Raw genomic sequence first — 16,947 nt, forward strand, 5'->3', positions numbered from 1 at the left:
CAGACCAACAGCACGACTGTGAGTGTGATATAATTATTTTATTTAACCACCTACTGGCATAAAGATGTTATCTGCAGAAATGCTTACTGAACAAATTATTTAACTAAATCAAAATGAGTAAAGAATTAAAATCCCCACCACTATTTGAAAAGCCATGAACACAGTGAAGGGGAGTTATACAAATATGTGATGCGTCCCAATGCTTTTATTTACCTTTTTTCAAAATGCGGAAGTGTTCCACAATTCATAATGGAAGCCTATTTTCGTTTTCTGGTCTACAGAGTTTTAACCCGCATTGGCATTTACGTTTAGTGGGTAATGTGATATATTCATAGCGTATTGTATTAAATATGATTTAGCATATTCAACTGCCAAAACAATAAACAAATACATGCAGCGCTATAATGGCAATACTTTACAGAGCGGGTATATAACATGATGCGATATTGATATCATTGATATACATTGATATCATGAACTACTTCAGGTTGTTATGAGAGCCAACAACCACAAAAGTTGAGCCTGATTAAGAACTAATTTTTACTCCAACTAACACTTGTTCTCCACCTGGATCGCTCATTTCGGTAGTTTTTACATTGCTTCTTATGGAGACCAAAAACAGAAAACATTCTAGCAGCAATCAGAATCATCATGGCGCTCACCAGTGGTTGATCAAGAAAACTGTAAATACTACATATAAACACTCTTGGAATGCTGCTTAGCCAATCAGATTCGAGGATCAGATGTTGAACAAAGGATAAGTAGGTGACCATGTATTCAGGTCTTTTCAGCAGGGTATTTACACACCAATGTGTAATACATTTTAAGACTAAATTTAGCTTACTGATAGCAAGGATTCTTGATGACTTCTTCAGAGTAAATATACATGTAAGGTGAGAGGGGTTTGTCTACAAAAGCTCCGAATCCCATGCGCAGATTACTGGTGACACTGCGTAGAGCACGCGGCAGATCATTGCCAAGAGCATAAAGCTTTTGCAAGTCATCCCTCATGGTATTGGTCATGTCCATCAGGTAATACAGATCCACTGGGTAATCAGCAACTTGTTTCACAGTGACGATGAAATTCTTTGAATCATCTTAAAGACAGTAAGATAGCGTTAGATGATTTCAAATTGCTTTCTTTTTAATGGTAGGCCAATCATGATCTTTTGAAATGCTCAGGCTACATGTCTACAGAACATTCTTATGGTACCTATGGACCCTTTTTACAGACTGTGATGATGCATTTCCACCTTCTAACAACCATTTTTTTAATTTTACATTTTTTAATTATTAAGTGTAAATATATAACATTACTCATAGTGTGATTTTACCCTTGCATTAGTTTAACACTGCTGCGATGGTGTTTCAAATACAGCTGCTGAGGGAGAGACAGTAAATTTGGCATCTTTCTTCTGACATCCATAATCCAACTTTCTCTATTCTTTTCTCTTATGGAAAATTTGGGAAACATAATAGTGGATTTTCCCTTTCACTGCTGGAGCAAATAGGAATGCAAAATTTATATTTCTTGCAGTCTCCCATTCACCACAGTGGACCCTTTTCTCAGGGTTGTTATAGTTGCGTAAACTATGGCGGCGATCGGGAAGAACAGTAATAACCAGTGCCACTACAGTGTTCCTATTTGCACAAATTCTAATAGAAAATGTCTGGATTTGTGTTACCATGAATTTCCAAAATATGCTGAACTTTGTACGAGCTTGGTTGGTTCAGACAATTAAATGCGAAGGAGATAACTTTGTTATTAAATAAGGAAGCACTTTCGTCTGTGGACAGTATTTTCAAGATGAGGACTTACAGCACTATGAAAACACATACACCTCTGCAGCAGCCATATTTGCGTTTTCCCAACTATGACCACTCCTGCTTCGTGAATGTGGAAGTGTGAAAAGGGTTCATAGAAGTTTACCCCATTATAGTTTACTTCCACGTACCAAACTTGGAATGTGAAAAGGGTCCATAGGCAATTGTTGATCCATAAGTTCAAATGTGAAAATATGTAATATACAATCACAAAGCACACATATCAATTTGATCTTGATATTTGCTCTTGGATTTTAAAATCACTGTTAAAGATGAAGTGTGTAACTTTTACTATGTTAAAATACTTTCTCCTATCTCAGCTTAATATGCAGAGACAACTATAAGCAATTCATACTGTAGTTTTTTTTCCTCGAAAACTGTAAACAATGTGGTGCTATCAAAATTGCTCTGTTTGTTTTGAGCTGACCGTCCAGCCTGACACAACATCATCAACTCATTCAATGGCGTGAGTTTAGGGCGGGGCTAACAATATGTTCAATCAAGGGCAGAGGGGGAAAAATTACACACTTCAACTTTAACCATTCTGTGTTCTGTTTGAGGATTAAATATGTCATTACAACAGAGAATTGCAAATAGAAAACAAAAAGAGTAACTGTAAATTAATGAATTTGGGAAATATGAATTCATATATTTAGGAGGTACATATTTGAAAGAAACAGAATATGTCACTTTTTGTTGAAATATCATACCTGGCCTAAGGGTGAGGTGGATTTTTTGTGGTCGGATCTGAGTGATTTCACTGGCTGAACCCCCTGCCTTGTCACTCAGGGGGCGGTCCTCTAGTATCTTCATGCTGCTAAGTGGAAACTCAATAAACTTCTCAGCACAACCAGACTGAATGAGATTGTCTCTCAGATCACACCGTGACAAACTTGATCCTCCTTTTCCGAAGATCTAACACACAGACATGCATAACGACAACTTTAAGAGTGAGTCAATTTAAGCAGCCATTTATAGTATTAGGGGTGGGGAAAAACATTGATTTTCCGATGCATCGCGACATTCATTTGAACGATCCCAGTATCGGTTCTGAAATCCCAAGATCGATTTTCAGAGTGTACCAAGTTAGATGGTCCCTTGTATAATTAACAGCACGTGTGTTTGCTTGTGTATGTGGATGAATTTGTGTTTATTACCTCCTGAGCACACCAGGCACACGTTGGATGGATAGACAGACATTCTTTACATGTGCTTACTCCTCTAGAAGTGCATACGTTAGAGCCTAAAAACAAGAGCAAACATGCTTTAAAACTGCTTCTTTCTACTTAATGGTTCTCAACTGGTTATGCCTCAGCACCCAGATTTTATTTTGGAAATTAAGTGGCCACCCAACACAGTAACAAAGTTGTTTAGGACACCAAAGTAAAGAAAAATGTCCTTGCAGTTTCAACAATACTCAATTTCAATGTTAGTTATAAACAAACAATTTGTTGATATTCCTTTCACCTTCCTACTGCAACCGTAGCATGTAGTTTTGTTTGTTTTCAAGTTTTTTTTGAGGATGACAGCATGTCATGCAACTTGACCATGTTTCCATTTGCCTATATTTGGCTGGTTTCTTCCAAGTGACAGAGGAATTTGTGCCAAAATACAAGAGATTGATTGTACCTTTGATGTCAGCAACAAAAGGTATTGGAAGTGGTTTCGCCTCCCTTTAAAAACTCTGTGAAGTTATGCCTATTATATTGCAATTGCAAAGTATTGTTTTTCCCCAGTTGTCCACTGACCTGTTAGAACAACCCTGTTGCCCATTTATGGGTAGTGATCTACCAGTTGAAAACCATTGCTTGAAAACATATACTTTGTTTGTCTTATATTATGTCCTTCAGGTTCTGTTTTATAACCTCTCAAACATTTTGAAAAAGCTTAATTTTTTTTAAGGTTAGCTGGTCTCTGCAAACTGCAAAGGAGAAAATTCTGCTAAACTGAGCTTCTCAAAATCCTAACAAATAATCAAATGCAAGAGATGATAAATAATACACTTTTTCTGCATACACCTTTCAAATCACCTGTATCTTCATCAAGTGTGATTATGAAGGATGATTGCTTTTAACAGAAGTGTCATTTTTTATATATCTTCAGTAATTAAACAAACAGTAACAAAAGGCAAACTTACCTGCAGCTGCAGAAACTAAAACTAAAACAGGTATCCAAACTTCCATGAAAGTAAATCCCATTTTAATAGATCCAACCTAAAGCACCGACAAGTCTCCTGTCTCCTCTCTGAATGATTCTCTGGTGTTCAAACTGGGAGTGGAAACAGTCATCATTTCAGCCGAGACAAGTAAGGACAGATGACCCAATATATTACAGAATTTCGCAAACACGCAATGCGTTTCATGTGTTTCAAGGAAATGTGTAACCACAGACAAGTTGAAACTCACCAAATGAACACTGAATGACAGTTCAAGGCCTCTTTTTCACCACACTAAACATATACCATAGTTAAAGGTACAATATGGATCTCAATTACTTTTATCCTACAGCTTCCATTGTTTGTTTTTAATAAAAGTTACACCCTTCAGTAGAATAATCAAATAATAAACAATAAACAAATCAAACTTCTTGGCACAAGTTACTCTTTTACAGTTTTATTCTATTTTCCATTTGTTTATTTTATATATTTATCTGTTTATTGAATTTATATTAAATACTTCTGTTTGAAAAATAACTCGACATTCTGACATTCTGATGCTGATGTACAATACACAAACCTTGCCACCTCCACAGCCTCCATGCTGAAGTTGGTGTTGGGTACCATCTAGTGGTATTATTAATGTTTTACAAAGGCTTTATGTCCATTGCTTTCACTACACAATTTATGCACTTCACTTCTGCATGAGCCACTATTTTTTTTCTGATGTAACTTCTACTACAGAAAGACAGATAAGTTAATTTCATTGAGATCAAATAATTCTGACATGCTTTTTAGCTCAAAACATGGCGGAATGATCTCATGAAAATAACGTGACTGGCTAAATGATATTGACACAAATGATATTACGTGGTTCCTTACAGGTATTGCAGCAGTTCTGAGGTGAAATGTCCACTGTGTGGCACTAAAAGACATTTTGTCCCAAACAGATGAGGTTTTTAAGGTTAATTCTCTATCGAGTTTCAAATCAACAAAACAGCCGTCCTTACCTTAAACCTCAAACCTAAACCTAACCGATAGTGTCATAAAAAGTACATTTGACATGAAAAACACAATTGCTGAAGCAATCACGTAATTTTATGGTGCTTCATTCGGTGTGCTCTGCAGGATTCTTGCGATAAGATGAAATGATTAGATGTCATAAGATAGAATTGCATGAGGAAGAGGGCGAAAAATTAGTTTTTATTAACTGATCATTTACTGTTTTACTCATGATTTGTGATTCTACATGATTCTAGTGTTCATTTCACCAGAAAACTGCCGTGATATGTACTATGCAAAAAATGACAAGTAAAAATCATTTTGCAAAACACGACATTATACTAATGTGATCATTTGATCATTTGAGTTTATGCTTCTTATGATCATAGAAACCTTTTGGTCTAAAGCCTTAAAAGCCTTTTAGTTTTGTAGACAAATATAAATTGTGATTTATTTATTTTTACACAAATATCTTTCTACAAAACTATCAGTTTATTTTAGTTATCTATATTTTAATAGATGCATGGACCGAATAGTAAAGGAAAAGCAATCAAAAAGTGGGCAGCATACAAAACTCCTGCTATAAAGTTTAAAAAGCATCTCAGGAGAAGGATACCTCATTAAGTTGATTTAGAGAATGCTCAGAGTGTGCAGAGCTGTCATCTAGGTAAAGAGTGGCTAGTTTAACCCTTAAACATATACCCTGGGTCTTTAGTGACCCAGGACCTCATTCTACCCTCTGTGCCTCATTCATTTTTTGGATTTGTGCCCAAACCTCTTAAGTATTCCTTATTTTTTCTCTTATAAATAGTAACACACACACACATATTTTTTTTTAAAAAATTTTTTAAATGGTTTAAGTACCAAAAGTGTATAATTTTTCTTCCATAAATTATATGACTGGTGTGGGTGAGAAACAGATTAATATTTAAGTCCTTTTTTTTATCATAAATAAGAGGTCATTGTACTATAAAAATATACTGTAAGTTTCAGAACTGAAAACTTCCTCCTTAATAGAAAGAGCATTTAATTAAACCAAGCTGCAAAAACGGCTCGTTTGGAATTCGTGGAACTTGTGACTTCACAAGGATCAAATACATCTGCATATGCAATGCCTATTTTTCTGTCATTGCACACTTGGCCCCACCCACTGGTGCTCAGTCAGTCACACAGGTGAACAGGAAAGAGATGGGCCTGTCATGGGAGATTCATCCAAAGTGGATTAACGCAGGACACCTTCATGTGCCTGTCTGGATTTAAATATTTTTCTACATAAACGTGCACTAAGTGAATGGCTTTGACCGTTATCATACATCTAGCACCACTTTTAAAAGACACAATGTCAAGTTATAACTCTAAAATGGAGACCCCCATTTAATTGCACTGTCTTTCTGTTGTGCTGTCTGAAGACATCCTGGACCGTTTTTGCACCCATCTGTGCTATTTTTAATTATGAACATCTTTGATCGTTTTGATGCGTTTCCGGCGATGTGTGTAAACAAACAGGGAAAATGTGAGATATGAAGACCAGCGTCTCTGTTTTGGCCTGTTGAAGCAGGTTGAAGCACCCAACATCACTGTGTATTGTATTAAGTTTGTGTGAATTGCTTGTGAAACATTCACAATATCATTCAAGCTTGCAAAGGAACTGTTATTGAAAGATGGGGCAGGTAAAATTGGACTATTGGATGGAAAACTGTAAGTAAACAATTTCATTCATGAATATTTCATATGTCATGACTGTTTGATAGTTTATCCTGTGCTTGAGTGAACAGGATAAACTATGAGTTTTATACATTCAGATTAAACGTGTTAGGTGTACATTATGTGTTAACCTTGAAATATAGTTTTAATGTTGTGTGGAGTTGGTTAATTTTCTTCGGATTGTGTTTCAAATATTCCTGTATTGGAAGGGCTGCATGATGTTAGCCAATTACAACAGTGGCCATTTACATTGAATTCTTAAAGGGCCAGCCAGCTTAAACCCGAGCTTTTCAAACAGAGGGCCAGAGACAGGGTGGAAAATTATTATATATGAATAAATTAAATTTAGTGCAAAACACTTTACTAACATTCTAAATGGACCTCAGGGAAGATAACAAAATTATTTAAAAAAAGAGTATGTCATGACCCCTTTAATATTTATCTATTTCTCACCCTCACCTATCATATCACTCCTGAAGACATGGATTTCACCACTGGAGTCTTATGGATTACTTTTATTCCGCATTTATGTGATTTTTGAAGATTCAAAGTTCTGATCACCATTCACTTGCCTTGTATGGACCTACAGAGCTGAAATATTCTTCTAAAAATCTTTGTTTGTGTTCAGCAGAACAAAGAAAGTCATACATATCAGAGATAGCATGAGGGTGAGTAAAAAGAAAATATAAACATCTAAAGTATACATGCATAGAGAGAGAAAGAGAGAGAAATATAAAATCTCATGTGGAATCACATCTCTTGTGGACTATTTTTAGAATAATAGCCTAGTGATCAAAATGTTAAACAAATCAAAACTCTTACATTTTATCTTCTTTCACCTTCTCACTATGCATGTATACTTTAGAGAGAGAGAGAGAGAGAGAGAGAGTGATCAGTAGTGTCATTAACTTTTACACAGTGTACACACAGTGCTGCTGACTATTTATTGGGCATAATACTTTACATAACCCTCATGTACGGACACTGGAAAGCTGACAGATTCATTACTTTTACAATTTAATATTTCATGAAACAGGTCTAAATATTAGCCCAGTAAATCTCTCTTTCACAGTCCATTAAAAGACATATGGGGCAGGGGATAAGAAAGAAACAGTGAAGGAGTTTCCCTCTGGATAAATTTACTGTCCTTGCTGAATAGGAGATAGAAGAGGAAGTGCTCAGATCTCCTGTACAGTAACATGACCCTCTATGTCTACCTTCTCAAAGACAAAAAAAGTGTTTCCCCTTTTTCTTCCTAGGTGGCTCAAACTTCCCCCCTACCTAGTTTCTTTCTCTTTCCATTTTTTTGCTTGTTAGATGGTAGATATTGTTTTCAATAAGATAAGACTTTCGATTTTGAGAGAGGTACTGTTTTGATATTTTGCTCTCTCTGTGGCCCTCATGAAATCTGCAAATTAACTGTTATTCTGTCTGCTGCTGTTGTGTGTAAGTGTAAATCTCTGTTCGTACAACCATCGTAAGCCAAAGAATTTAGAGAACAATTAAGACTAACAAAATTTGATCTCTTTGTCTGTAACTTTTATTTTAGAATTTTCAAAAACCAATCAATCAAATGCAGTAGTTAGTATAACCCACCATATGTCACATTCATTGATGAGGGGGCGTGGTTGGAAGTAGTTGACAGATGTTTATGTTTGATAACAATAGCCAGAAGTAGACCAGATGTCTGTTTGAGAGATAACAATAGCCGGATGTGTTTGACCGGATGCCTGTTTGAGAGATAACAATAGACTGGATGTTTTGACAGGATGTGTGTTTGCGACTGATAAAGTTTGAGAGGATGTGTGTTTGTTGACCTCTGGTTTGACCATTGGTTTGTGGTTAACAGATGGTTGTGAGTGATAAGCATGTCCCGAGTGGTTTAAAAGGTGAGTGTTTTCCTGAGTGAGTATAAGTCAGCACATTCATAAAATATTCTGAAGTTTAATGACCATGGCTAGTGAAATGACTAAAGATCGACTTTTTCTATCAAAGAGAGTGTGGGGTCCAAGTTTGACCAATTTTCTCCAAAATCCTTCTGATAGTATCAAGTATCAGATTAATTTGTCTGGTAGTTGTCTGTGTATGTACGATTTTGAGCAAACAAATTGTCAAGTGAAATTGTACAACATGGATGAGGGTTGTGTGTGGGACGAAGACCCATACTTGTTTGTCACGCAAAAAGACTGGAACATGTTCTACATTCAAGTTTGGAAAGATTTGAATGTTCATGGAGATGAGCTGCTATTCATCGGAGAATGGGATGGTACCTTTCCCCAGGTATCGTGTGGTCGGCGACCATATATGAAAGAAACCGTCCTGGGGCTGTCATGAGGAGCGTGAGGTCCGAGAACCACGTCTGGGTGGGCCAGTAGGGTGCTACCAGGACGACCTGCTCCTCGTCCTCCCTGATGTTGCACAGATTCTGTGCAAGTAGGCTCACTGGGGGTAATGCATATTTACGTAGGCCAGGAGGCCAGCTGTGTGCCAGCACATCTATGCCGAGAGGTGCCTCGGTCAGGGCATACCAGAGCGGGCAGTGGGAGGATTCTTGGGAGGCGAACAGGTCTACCTGTGCCTGTCTGAATTGACTCCAGATCAGCTGGACCACCTGAGGGTGGAGTCTCCACTCTCCCCTGAGGGTAACCTGCCATGACAGCGTGTCTGCTGCAGTGTTGAGGTCGCCCGGGATGTGAGTGGCTTGCAGTGCTGCAAACTCCAGAGGAGGAGATGGTGGGCGAGTTGTGACATACAACGAGAGCACAGACCGCCTTGGCTGTTGACATATGCTACCGTTGCCGTGTTGTCTGTCCGAACTAACACATGCTTGCCCTGGATCAACGGCTGGAACCTCTGCAGGGTGAGCAGAATTGCCAACAAATCGAGGCAGTTGATCTGCCAACGCAGCCGCGGGCCCGTCCATTAGCCGGCGGCTGCGTACCCGTTGCAAACAGCACCCCAGCCCGTTTTGGAGGCGTCTGTCATGACCACGACGCACCTGGAGACCTGCTCTAGGGGAACACCTGCCCGTAGAAACGAGAGGTTGGTCCAAGGGCTGAAGAGATGGTGACAGACCGGCGTGATGGCCACGTGATGTGTCCCGCGGCGCCATGCCCATCTCGGGACTCGAGTCTGAAGCCAGTGCTGAAGCGGTCTCATATGCATCAACCCGAGCGGGGTGGCCACCGCTGAGGATGCCATATGCCCCAGGAGCCTCTGAAAGAGTTTCAGTGGAACCGCTGTTTTATGTTTGAATGCCTTCAAACAGTTCAGCACCAACTGTGCATGCTCGTTCATGAGGTGCGCTGTCAATGAGAGTCCAACTCCAAACTGAGAAAAGAGATGCTCTGAACTGGGAGGAGCTTGCTCTTTTCCCTGTTGACCCGAAGCCCTAATCGGCTGAGGTGCAAGAGCACCAAGTCCCTGTGTTCACACAACATGTCCCGAGAGTGAGCTAGGATTAGCCAATCATTGAGATAGTTTAGAATGCAAATGCCCACTTCCCTTAATGGGGCAAGAGCTGCCTCTGCGACCTTCGTGAAGACGCGAGGTGACAAGGACAGGCCGAAAGGGAGGACCTTGTTCTGATGAATGCAAACCGCAGGAAGGGTCTGTGTCGAGGTAGAATCAAGACGTGAAAGTACGCATCCTTCAGGTCTACCGCCGCGAACCAATCTTGATGCTGGACGCTCACCAGAATGCGTTTTTGCATCAGCATTTTGAACGGGAGTCTGTGTAAAGCCTGGTTCAGTACTCGCAGGTCCAAGATTGGCCACAACCCACCACCTTTTTCGGTACGATGAAGTAGGGGCTGTAAAACCCCTTCTTCATCTCGGCCGGAGGGACAGGTTCTATCGCACCCTTCCGTAGGAGGGTGGCGATCTCTGCGCGAAAGGTAGCAGCGTTTTCGTCCTTCACCAAGGTGAAGTGGATCCCCCTCGCGTAGCCGAGTCGGACGGTCTGGACCAGCCATCGCGACGGATTGGAAAGCGCAAGTCACGCATCCAAGTTCCGCATGAGGGGGACCAAAGGGACAACGTCGTCGGACGTACCAGCAGGTGGAGTGACAGATAGGGAACTGAGGATTACATCTAAATATTCGTCTGCAAAACCAAGTTGAGCCTCGCCGAATGTGTTTGGCCAATCTCTGAGACCGAGCACAACAAGCTGTTTCAAATGAAGTTTTTAATTCAGTGGAAAGACCTTCCTATTATGAATGAGATCTTCTCAAAGATTCATCAAATGTTCAGATGGTGCGAGATGTACGGTTGCTACATTCGAATTAAAGATAAAATGTTTCTCCCAGAGATGTGTGTGCACATTCGCAGAGGAGTGCATCACGTAACTCTGCCTACCTATTACAACAACGTTTAAAAAGGGTACATCCAAATCGCATTCAACCATCATGTCCCAAGACAGCGACCGGAGTCTGATCATTTGCCACTGACCACATAATATTGATGAAACGCCTAATGTTATCAGAAGAGCTACAGCTCCAAATAAACCCCACCTGAACTATATGTATAAGAGATGTCATAACTTTACTTAATCGGTTAGCCAGAATTTTTGACAATATTTTTATGTCTAGCTGGATCAGGGAAATTGGATGGTAACTCTTACACTCACTTGGATCTTTGTTCTTTTTAAGAATCAGACTGATCCGGGCTTGTGTCATGGTTGGCAGAAGCTTTCCATTCTTTAATGAATACATATGAACTTCTAACAAAAGTGGAGCCAATTCTGTAGCATAAGATCTAAAAAAATTCAGCGGCAAAGCCGTCTGGCCCCGGATCTTGCCTGTAGGCAAGGTCTTAATTTTGTTGCCAAGCTCTTCCAAGGTTGTCTCAGAATCAAGACATTTTTTTTTTTGCTCAGTCGTCAGTTTAGGGAGTTCTAATGGTTCCACAAAGTTTCTAATATCTTCATCAGTAGACGAAGACGTGGAACTATAGAGATCAAGATAGAATTCTTTAAAAGCATTATTAATATCAGTGACTGAGGTAAATATTTGACCACCAGCAGATTTCACTGAGGGAATGGTAGAAAAAGGCTCTCTCTGCTTTATATATCTAGCCAAAAGCTTCCCTGCTTTGTTCCCTGACTAAAAGTATGACTGCCTTACCCTGAATAGCCAAAATTCCACCTTCCGCGACAAAATAGTTTTATATATGTATTTCAATCGGGTCAATTCTCTGAGGCCATCAGACGACATTTGGCGCTTCAGCTCTGCCTCGGCAATTTTAATATTCCCTTCCAACTCCACAAGTTCTCATGCTTTGGATTTTTTGGTGAATGAGGCATACTGTATTATCCGACCCCTAAGAACCGCCTTAAATGCCTCCCAAGCCACGCACACTGTGGATACTTTGGACCAGATGGTGTCCATCTAAACATTGATTTCTGCCTTTAACATTTGTTGGAATTCAGGATTTTGCAAAAGGGATACATTAAAGTGGCAACTATATGATTTATTTTTCTCCGCATGTGGCAACATTTCTAAACTCACCAGGGCATGATCTGAGACTAAGATGTTCCCAATTGAGCAATCAACATGTAGGGCTTTACTGGTTGTTTAGATCAGTGTTACTATCAGAAATAATTAATAATTAATAATAATATTTAAATTAATTAATTGGATCTAACTCATTAAAACCTCATATGGGACTCCAGTAAATGTAGTGTGCTACATTTAGGAGCAAGTTTGGTTATTAGCAATAATTAATAATTATCAAAGATAATTATTAATTATTAAAATCAATAGAACATTGATGAGAATCAATGTTAGCTTTTTTTTAATCCTTTAAATCAACAATTATCAAAGATAATCGTTAATTGTTAACATCGATGACACATTAATTAAAATTAACACTAGCTTATTGATCATTCAAATTCAATCAAAGATAATTATCAATTATCAAAAATCAACAGAATATTAATAGGGATTAACATTGACGGGGCACCACCCTGAAATCAGGGACTAATAACCGAATATTAAAACAGTCTCAATATTAGATTGTTTTCTTAGGAAAATCGACATCCGAAGAATATCGATTTTCAGGAAAAAAAACAATGAATGAAGGTTTGAATCCAAGCACTGACATCCCGTCAGCATGACACAGGTGTATGCAAAACAAACCAAAACACTTCTCTTTGTAATATAAACAAAAGTTTATTTATGCAGTAATATCAATTAATAATTAATACAATGCAGTCAATAAACTTCCGACTTACAACTACAAACTAAACAGTGATATGATTAGATGTGGAAATAAAAATAATCCTATAACACATAAGGTGTGTGTGTGACAGTGTGTGTGTGTGTCAGTGTGGTTAGTGAGAGAGAGAGAGAGAGAGAGAGAGAGAGAGAGAGAGAGAGAGAGAGAGAGAGAGAGAGAGATTATTAAGTGACAGCCCGAAAGCTGATTTCGCGATAGCTGGAGAGAAAGCAGTCGTGTTCATCACTCAGAGACATGGTTTTACGAGCGGGGCTCGTAAAAGTCCTGCGTTATTTGACTCTAATGGATGAACTCAGTTTCTGTCTCACCCGCGATGGCGAAAATGCACAACAATCCAATTTGGTTGGACCAAAATACAGCAAAACAAATTTGTGATAATTAATACCCTGAGTATTAATAATGAGCGGACATGGCGGTCCGTAAACTGTACAAGCAAAAACCTTGAAACACAAGAATAACACGCTATAATATTCTATCTCTGCCCAGACGTAACCTTACTTGAATCGCATGAGGACACAGGTAGAATGTGTTTTCCTCCGTCCTTTAACTCTGACCTGGTTCCTTGAGGCTGGTGTGATGACGGGAGGCCGTTTCCTCGCTCTGTCGGCGGGCGGTACGGCTGTTGATTCTCGGCGGGCTGGCGGAGAACTCAGAAATGTCAACCTGATTGAAGATGGAAGAGAAATCTTTAATCTCTTCACTTCTGTAGGCCAATGGATGAAGATGCGAATTGCTCGGCGGTCTCCTTCGGATCTGTTAGAGTGTTCGGTTGAACACAGAGTAATCTCAACTCGTCCAGCGAGATGGAGATTGTATGGCTACAGTTTCAAGTTGGACATTACTTCCTTATGCCACGAGGCTGCACCGGAGAGCAGCAAAAAGCTTCATCCGTATTCTGTGAACTAAGTCGCTGGAAGCCACTCTGGAAGCATTTCAGAATTATTTGAACTCCTGATGATGTCATGTTTGAGGGACGTTCTGTTGCGTGCCTCATCCAATAGGAGTTGAGAGATCGATCCTTTAGTGAGCAAGGCTTCATGGATTTGTAGTCTGTTTTGGACTCCCTTTGTTTGATTTTGACGCGATTTTTATCAGTATAATTTACAACATGGAATGTGTGGGGGCTGAGTTAGGTTTTACGACTGTTAGGCCTGCCTTTGTCTTCTATCTGAATACATGAGGCCCAGCAAACAACAGATGAAACAAGGGACTTAGATATTTAAAAAAAACGATTCTAGAATAAATCTTATGGACTGATGAAAAGAATGCATAGTCCCTACCAGATGGGTTTAAAGTCTCCAAATATCTGTAAGACCAAGATTTTTACACATCCTGTGAAGCATCAATGTTGCTCTAGGCCAGGGAGATTACACACTTTTGCTTCACTATGATCAAGGATTGAGTCCATCAATAGATTAAAGTCTCCTCCCAATTATATATCATGAGGGGTGCCAGCGGCTTACAACATCCCTTCAAGATCTATAAAAAAACCCTGATCATCAGCGTTAGGTGCGTAAATATTAACTTTGCCCCTGAATTTCTGCTAAAACAATAATGACTCTTCCTAATGTATCTTTAATCTGTTTGAGACATTTGAATTGTAGATGCTTACTTATCAATGTAATGACTCCCCTTCTCTTACTTGAGCCAGCACTAAAGAAAACATGTCCACCCCATATCATCCCAAATTGTTCAGCTTCCTGCAGGGAAAGTTGCATTTCTTTAAGAAACACTATATCATATTTCTCACATTTAAGAAAAGAAATAACTTTCCTTCTTTTTATGGGGTGCCCCAACCCATTCACATTCCACATGGAGAGAGACAATCCACTCATATTAACATATAGGGTTGGGGAGTAACGAAATAAATGTAAAGGGATTACGTATTTAAAATATAAAAATATAAGGTACTGTATTCCACTACAGTTACAATTTAAATCATTGGTATTTAGAATACAGTTACATTCAAAATGTATTTTGATTACTGAAGAGATTATTTTGCATTTTATTGTCATTTGTTTCATTTAATACTTTCACTTCACTTTACTTTTATTGTCACACAACCATATACACAAATGCAATAGTGGGTGAAAATCTTGGGTGCAGTTCCGAGCAACATAGCAGTTGTGACAGTAATGAGACATAGATAAGACATATACCAATTACAATAAACAGATTTACACGACACAATTTACATATCTAATATACACATAATTACACACAACACAATATACAAATAATAATATACAATATACAGTATACAATACACACAATATAGAATATTGTACAGTATACAATACACACAATATAGAATACACATACACACAATATAGAATACACATTATACAATAAAAAAGTATATATAGTATATATAAAATATACAGTAGGTTGTATTTTACTGTATTGACATTCAGGCTGTCGGTTGATAGACAGTTGCCAGTGTGTTGTTAAGAGAGAATATAATTTAAGACAGTCCAGTGTGAGATAATAAGATTAATAAAGTGCAGTGCTGATGTATATTGATTGTGAGAGTTCAAGAGTTCAGAATTCTGATTGCTTGGGGGAAGAAGCTGTCATGAATTCGGCTGGTGTGGGTCCTGATGCTGCGATACCACCTGCCTGATGGTAGCAGTGAGAGCAGCCCATGGCTTGGGTGGCTGGAGTCTCTGATGATCCTCCGAGCTTTTTTCACACACCGCCTGGTATATATATGTCCTGAAGGGAGAGAAGCTCACCTCCGATGATGTGTCTGGCAGTTCGCACCACACTTTGCAGGGCTTTGCGGTTGTGGGCGGTGCTATTGCCGTACCAGGCAGTGATGCAGCCAGTCAGGATGCTCTCTACAGTGCTGGTGTAGAATCATGTGAGGATGTGGCGGTTCATTCCAAAATTCCTCAGCCGTCTCAGGAAGAAGAGAGGCTGATGAGCCTTCTTCACAATGGCCTCAGTGTAGATGGACCATGTGAGTTCCTCAGTGATGTGGAGACCGAGGAACTTGAAGCTGCTGACTCTCTCCACTAAGGCTCCATTGATGATGATGGGACTGTGTTCTCTGCCTTTTCTCCTGAAGTCCACCACAAGCTCCTTTGACTTGCTGACGTTGAGGAAGAGTTGAGGGAGAGGTTGTGCTCTTGACACCAGTGTGTCAGAGTGAGCACCTCCTCTCTGTAGGCCGTTACATCATTGTCAGTGATCAGACCTACCACCGTCGTATCATCAGCAAACTTGATGGCATTGGAGCTATGTGTTGCCACACAGTCATGTGTGTACAGGGAGTACAGGAGTGGGCTGAGAACACAGCCCTGTGGGGCTCCAGTGTTTAGGGTCAGTGATGAGGAGATGTTGCTACCCATTCTAACCACCTGGCATCTGCTTGACAGGAAGTCCAGGATCCAGTTGCACAGTGAGCTGTTTAAGCCCAGAGCCTGGAGTTTCACATAAAGCTTGGAGGGCACTATGGTGTTGAATGCTGAGCTGTAGTCTACAAACAGCATTCTCACATAAGTGTTCCTTTTTTCCAGGTGGGAGAGAGCAGTGTGTATTGTAGATACAATGGCATCCAAATCTCTGATTTGAGATTGGCTTTGTTAAAGTCCCCAGTCACAATGAACACGGCCTCAGGGTGCGCGGTTTCCTGCTTGCTTACAATCCCGTACAGTTCCTTGAGTGCCTGGTCTGTGTCGGCTTGTGGGGAGATGTACACAGCTGTGATAATGACCGCTGTGAATTCCCTCAGTAGCCAGAATGGTCAACACAGAAGCATAAGAAATTCCAGATCAGGAGAGCAGAAAGACTTGATAGAATGTACATTCCTCTGATCACACCAGGATTTGTTGACCATAAAACATACACCACCACCACCTTTTACCTGAGAGGTCTTTCACTCTGTCCGCTACCGAGCACACGGAGAACCCCGTGGGTTCGAGTCTGGAATCTCCGCAGACATCCAAGTTTCCGTAAGGCAGATAATGCAGCAGTCCCGTCTCTCGTTGGAAAGAGATCCGCGCTCTCAGCTCACAGAGCTTG

The 16,947-nt window shown here is 39.8% G+C and overlaps 1 protein-coding gene across 1 annotated transcript in view; it reads right to left on the reverse strand.

The window, feature by feature from the left end:
• itgb3a (integrin beta 3a) overlaps positions 1-4,129 on the reverse strand; it is a 31,207-nt gene extending 27,078 nt beyond the window's left edge. The window contains exons 1-4 of the mRNA XM_051715789.1: positions 3,962-4,129; positions 2,982-3,067; positions 2,535-2,739; positions 845-1,097 (exon numbers count right to left, since the gene is read on the reverse strand). Of these exons, the coding sequence (XP_051571749.1) occupies positions 845-1,097; positions 2,535-2,739; positions 2,982-3,067; positions 3,962-4,022 (605 nt within the window). The 5' untranslated portion in view covers positions 4,023-4,129. The remainder of the gene's footprint in view (positions 1-844; positions 1,098-2,534; positions 2,740-2,981; positions 3,068-3,961) is intronic.
• Between the last annotated feature and the right edge of the window lie 12,818 nt (positions 4,130-16,947).

Source organism: Myxocyprinus asiaticus, chromosome 14, assembly GCF_019703515.2.
Source record: "Myxocyprinus asiaticus isolate MX2 ecotype Aquarium Trade chromosome 14, UBuf_Myxa_2, whole genome shotgun sequence".
Taxonomy (NCBI): Eukaryota; Metazoa; Chordata; class Actinopteri; order Cypriniformes; family Catostomidae; genus Myxocyprinus; species Myxocyprinus asiaticus.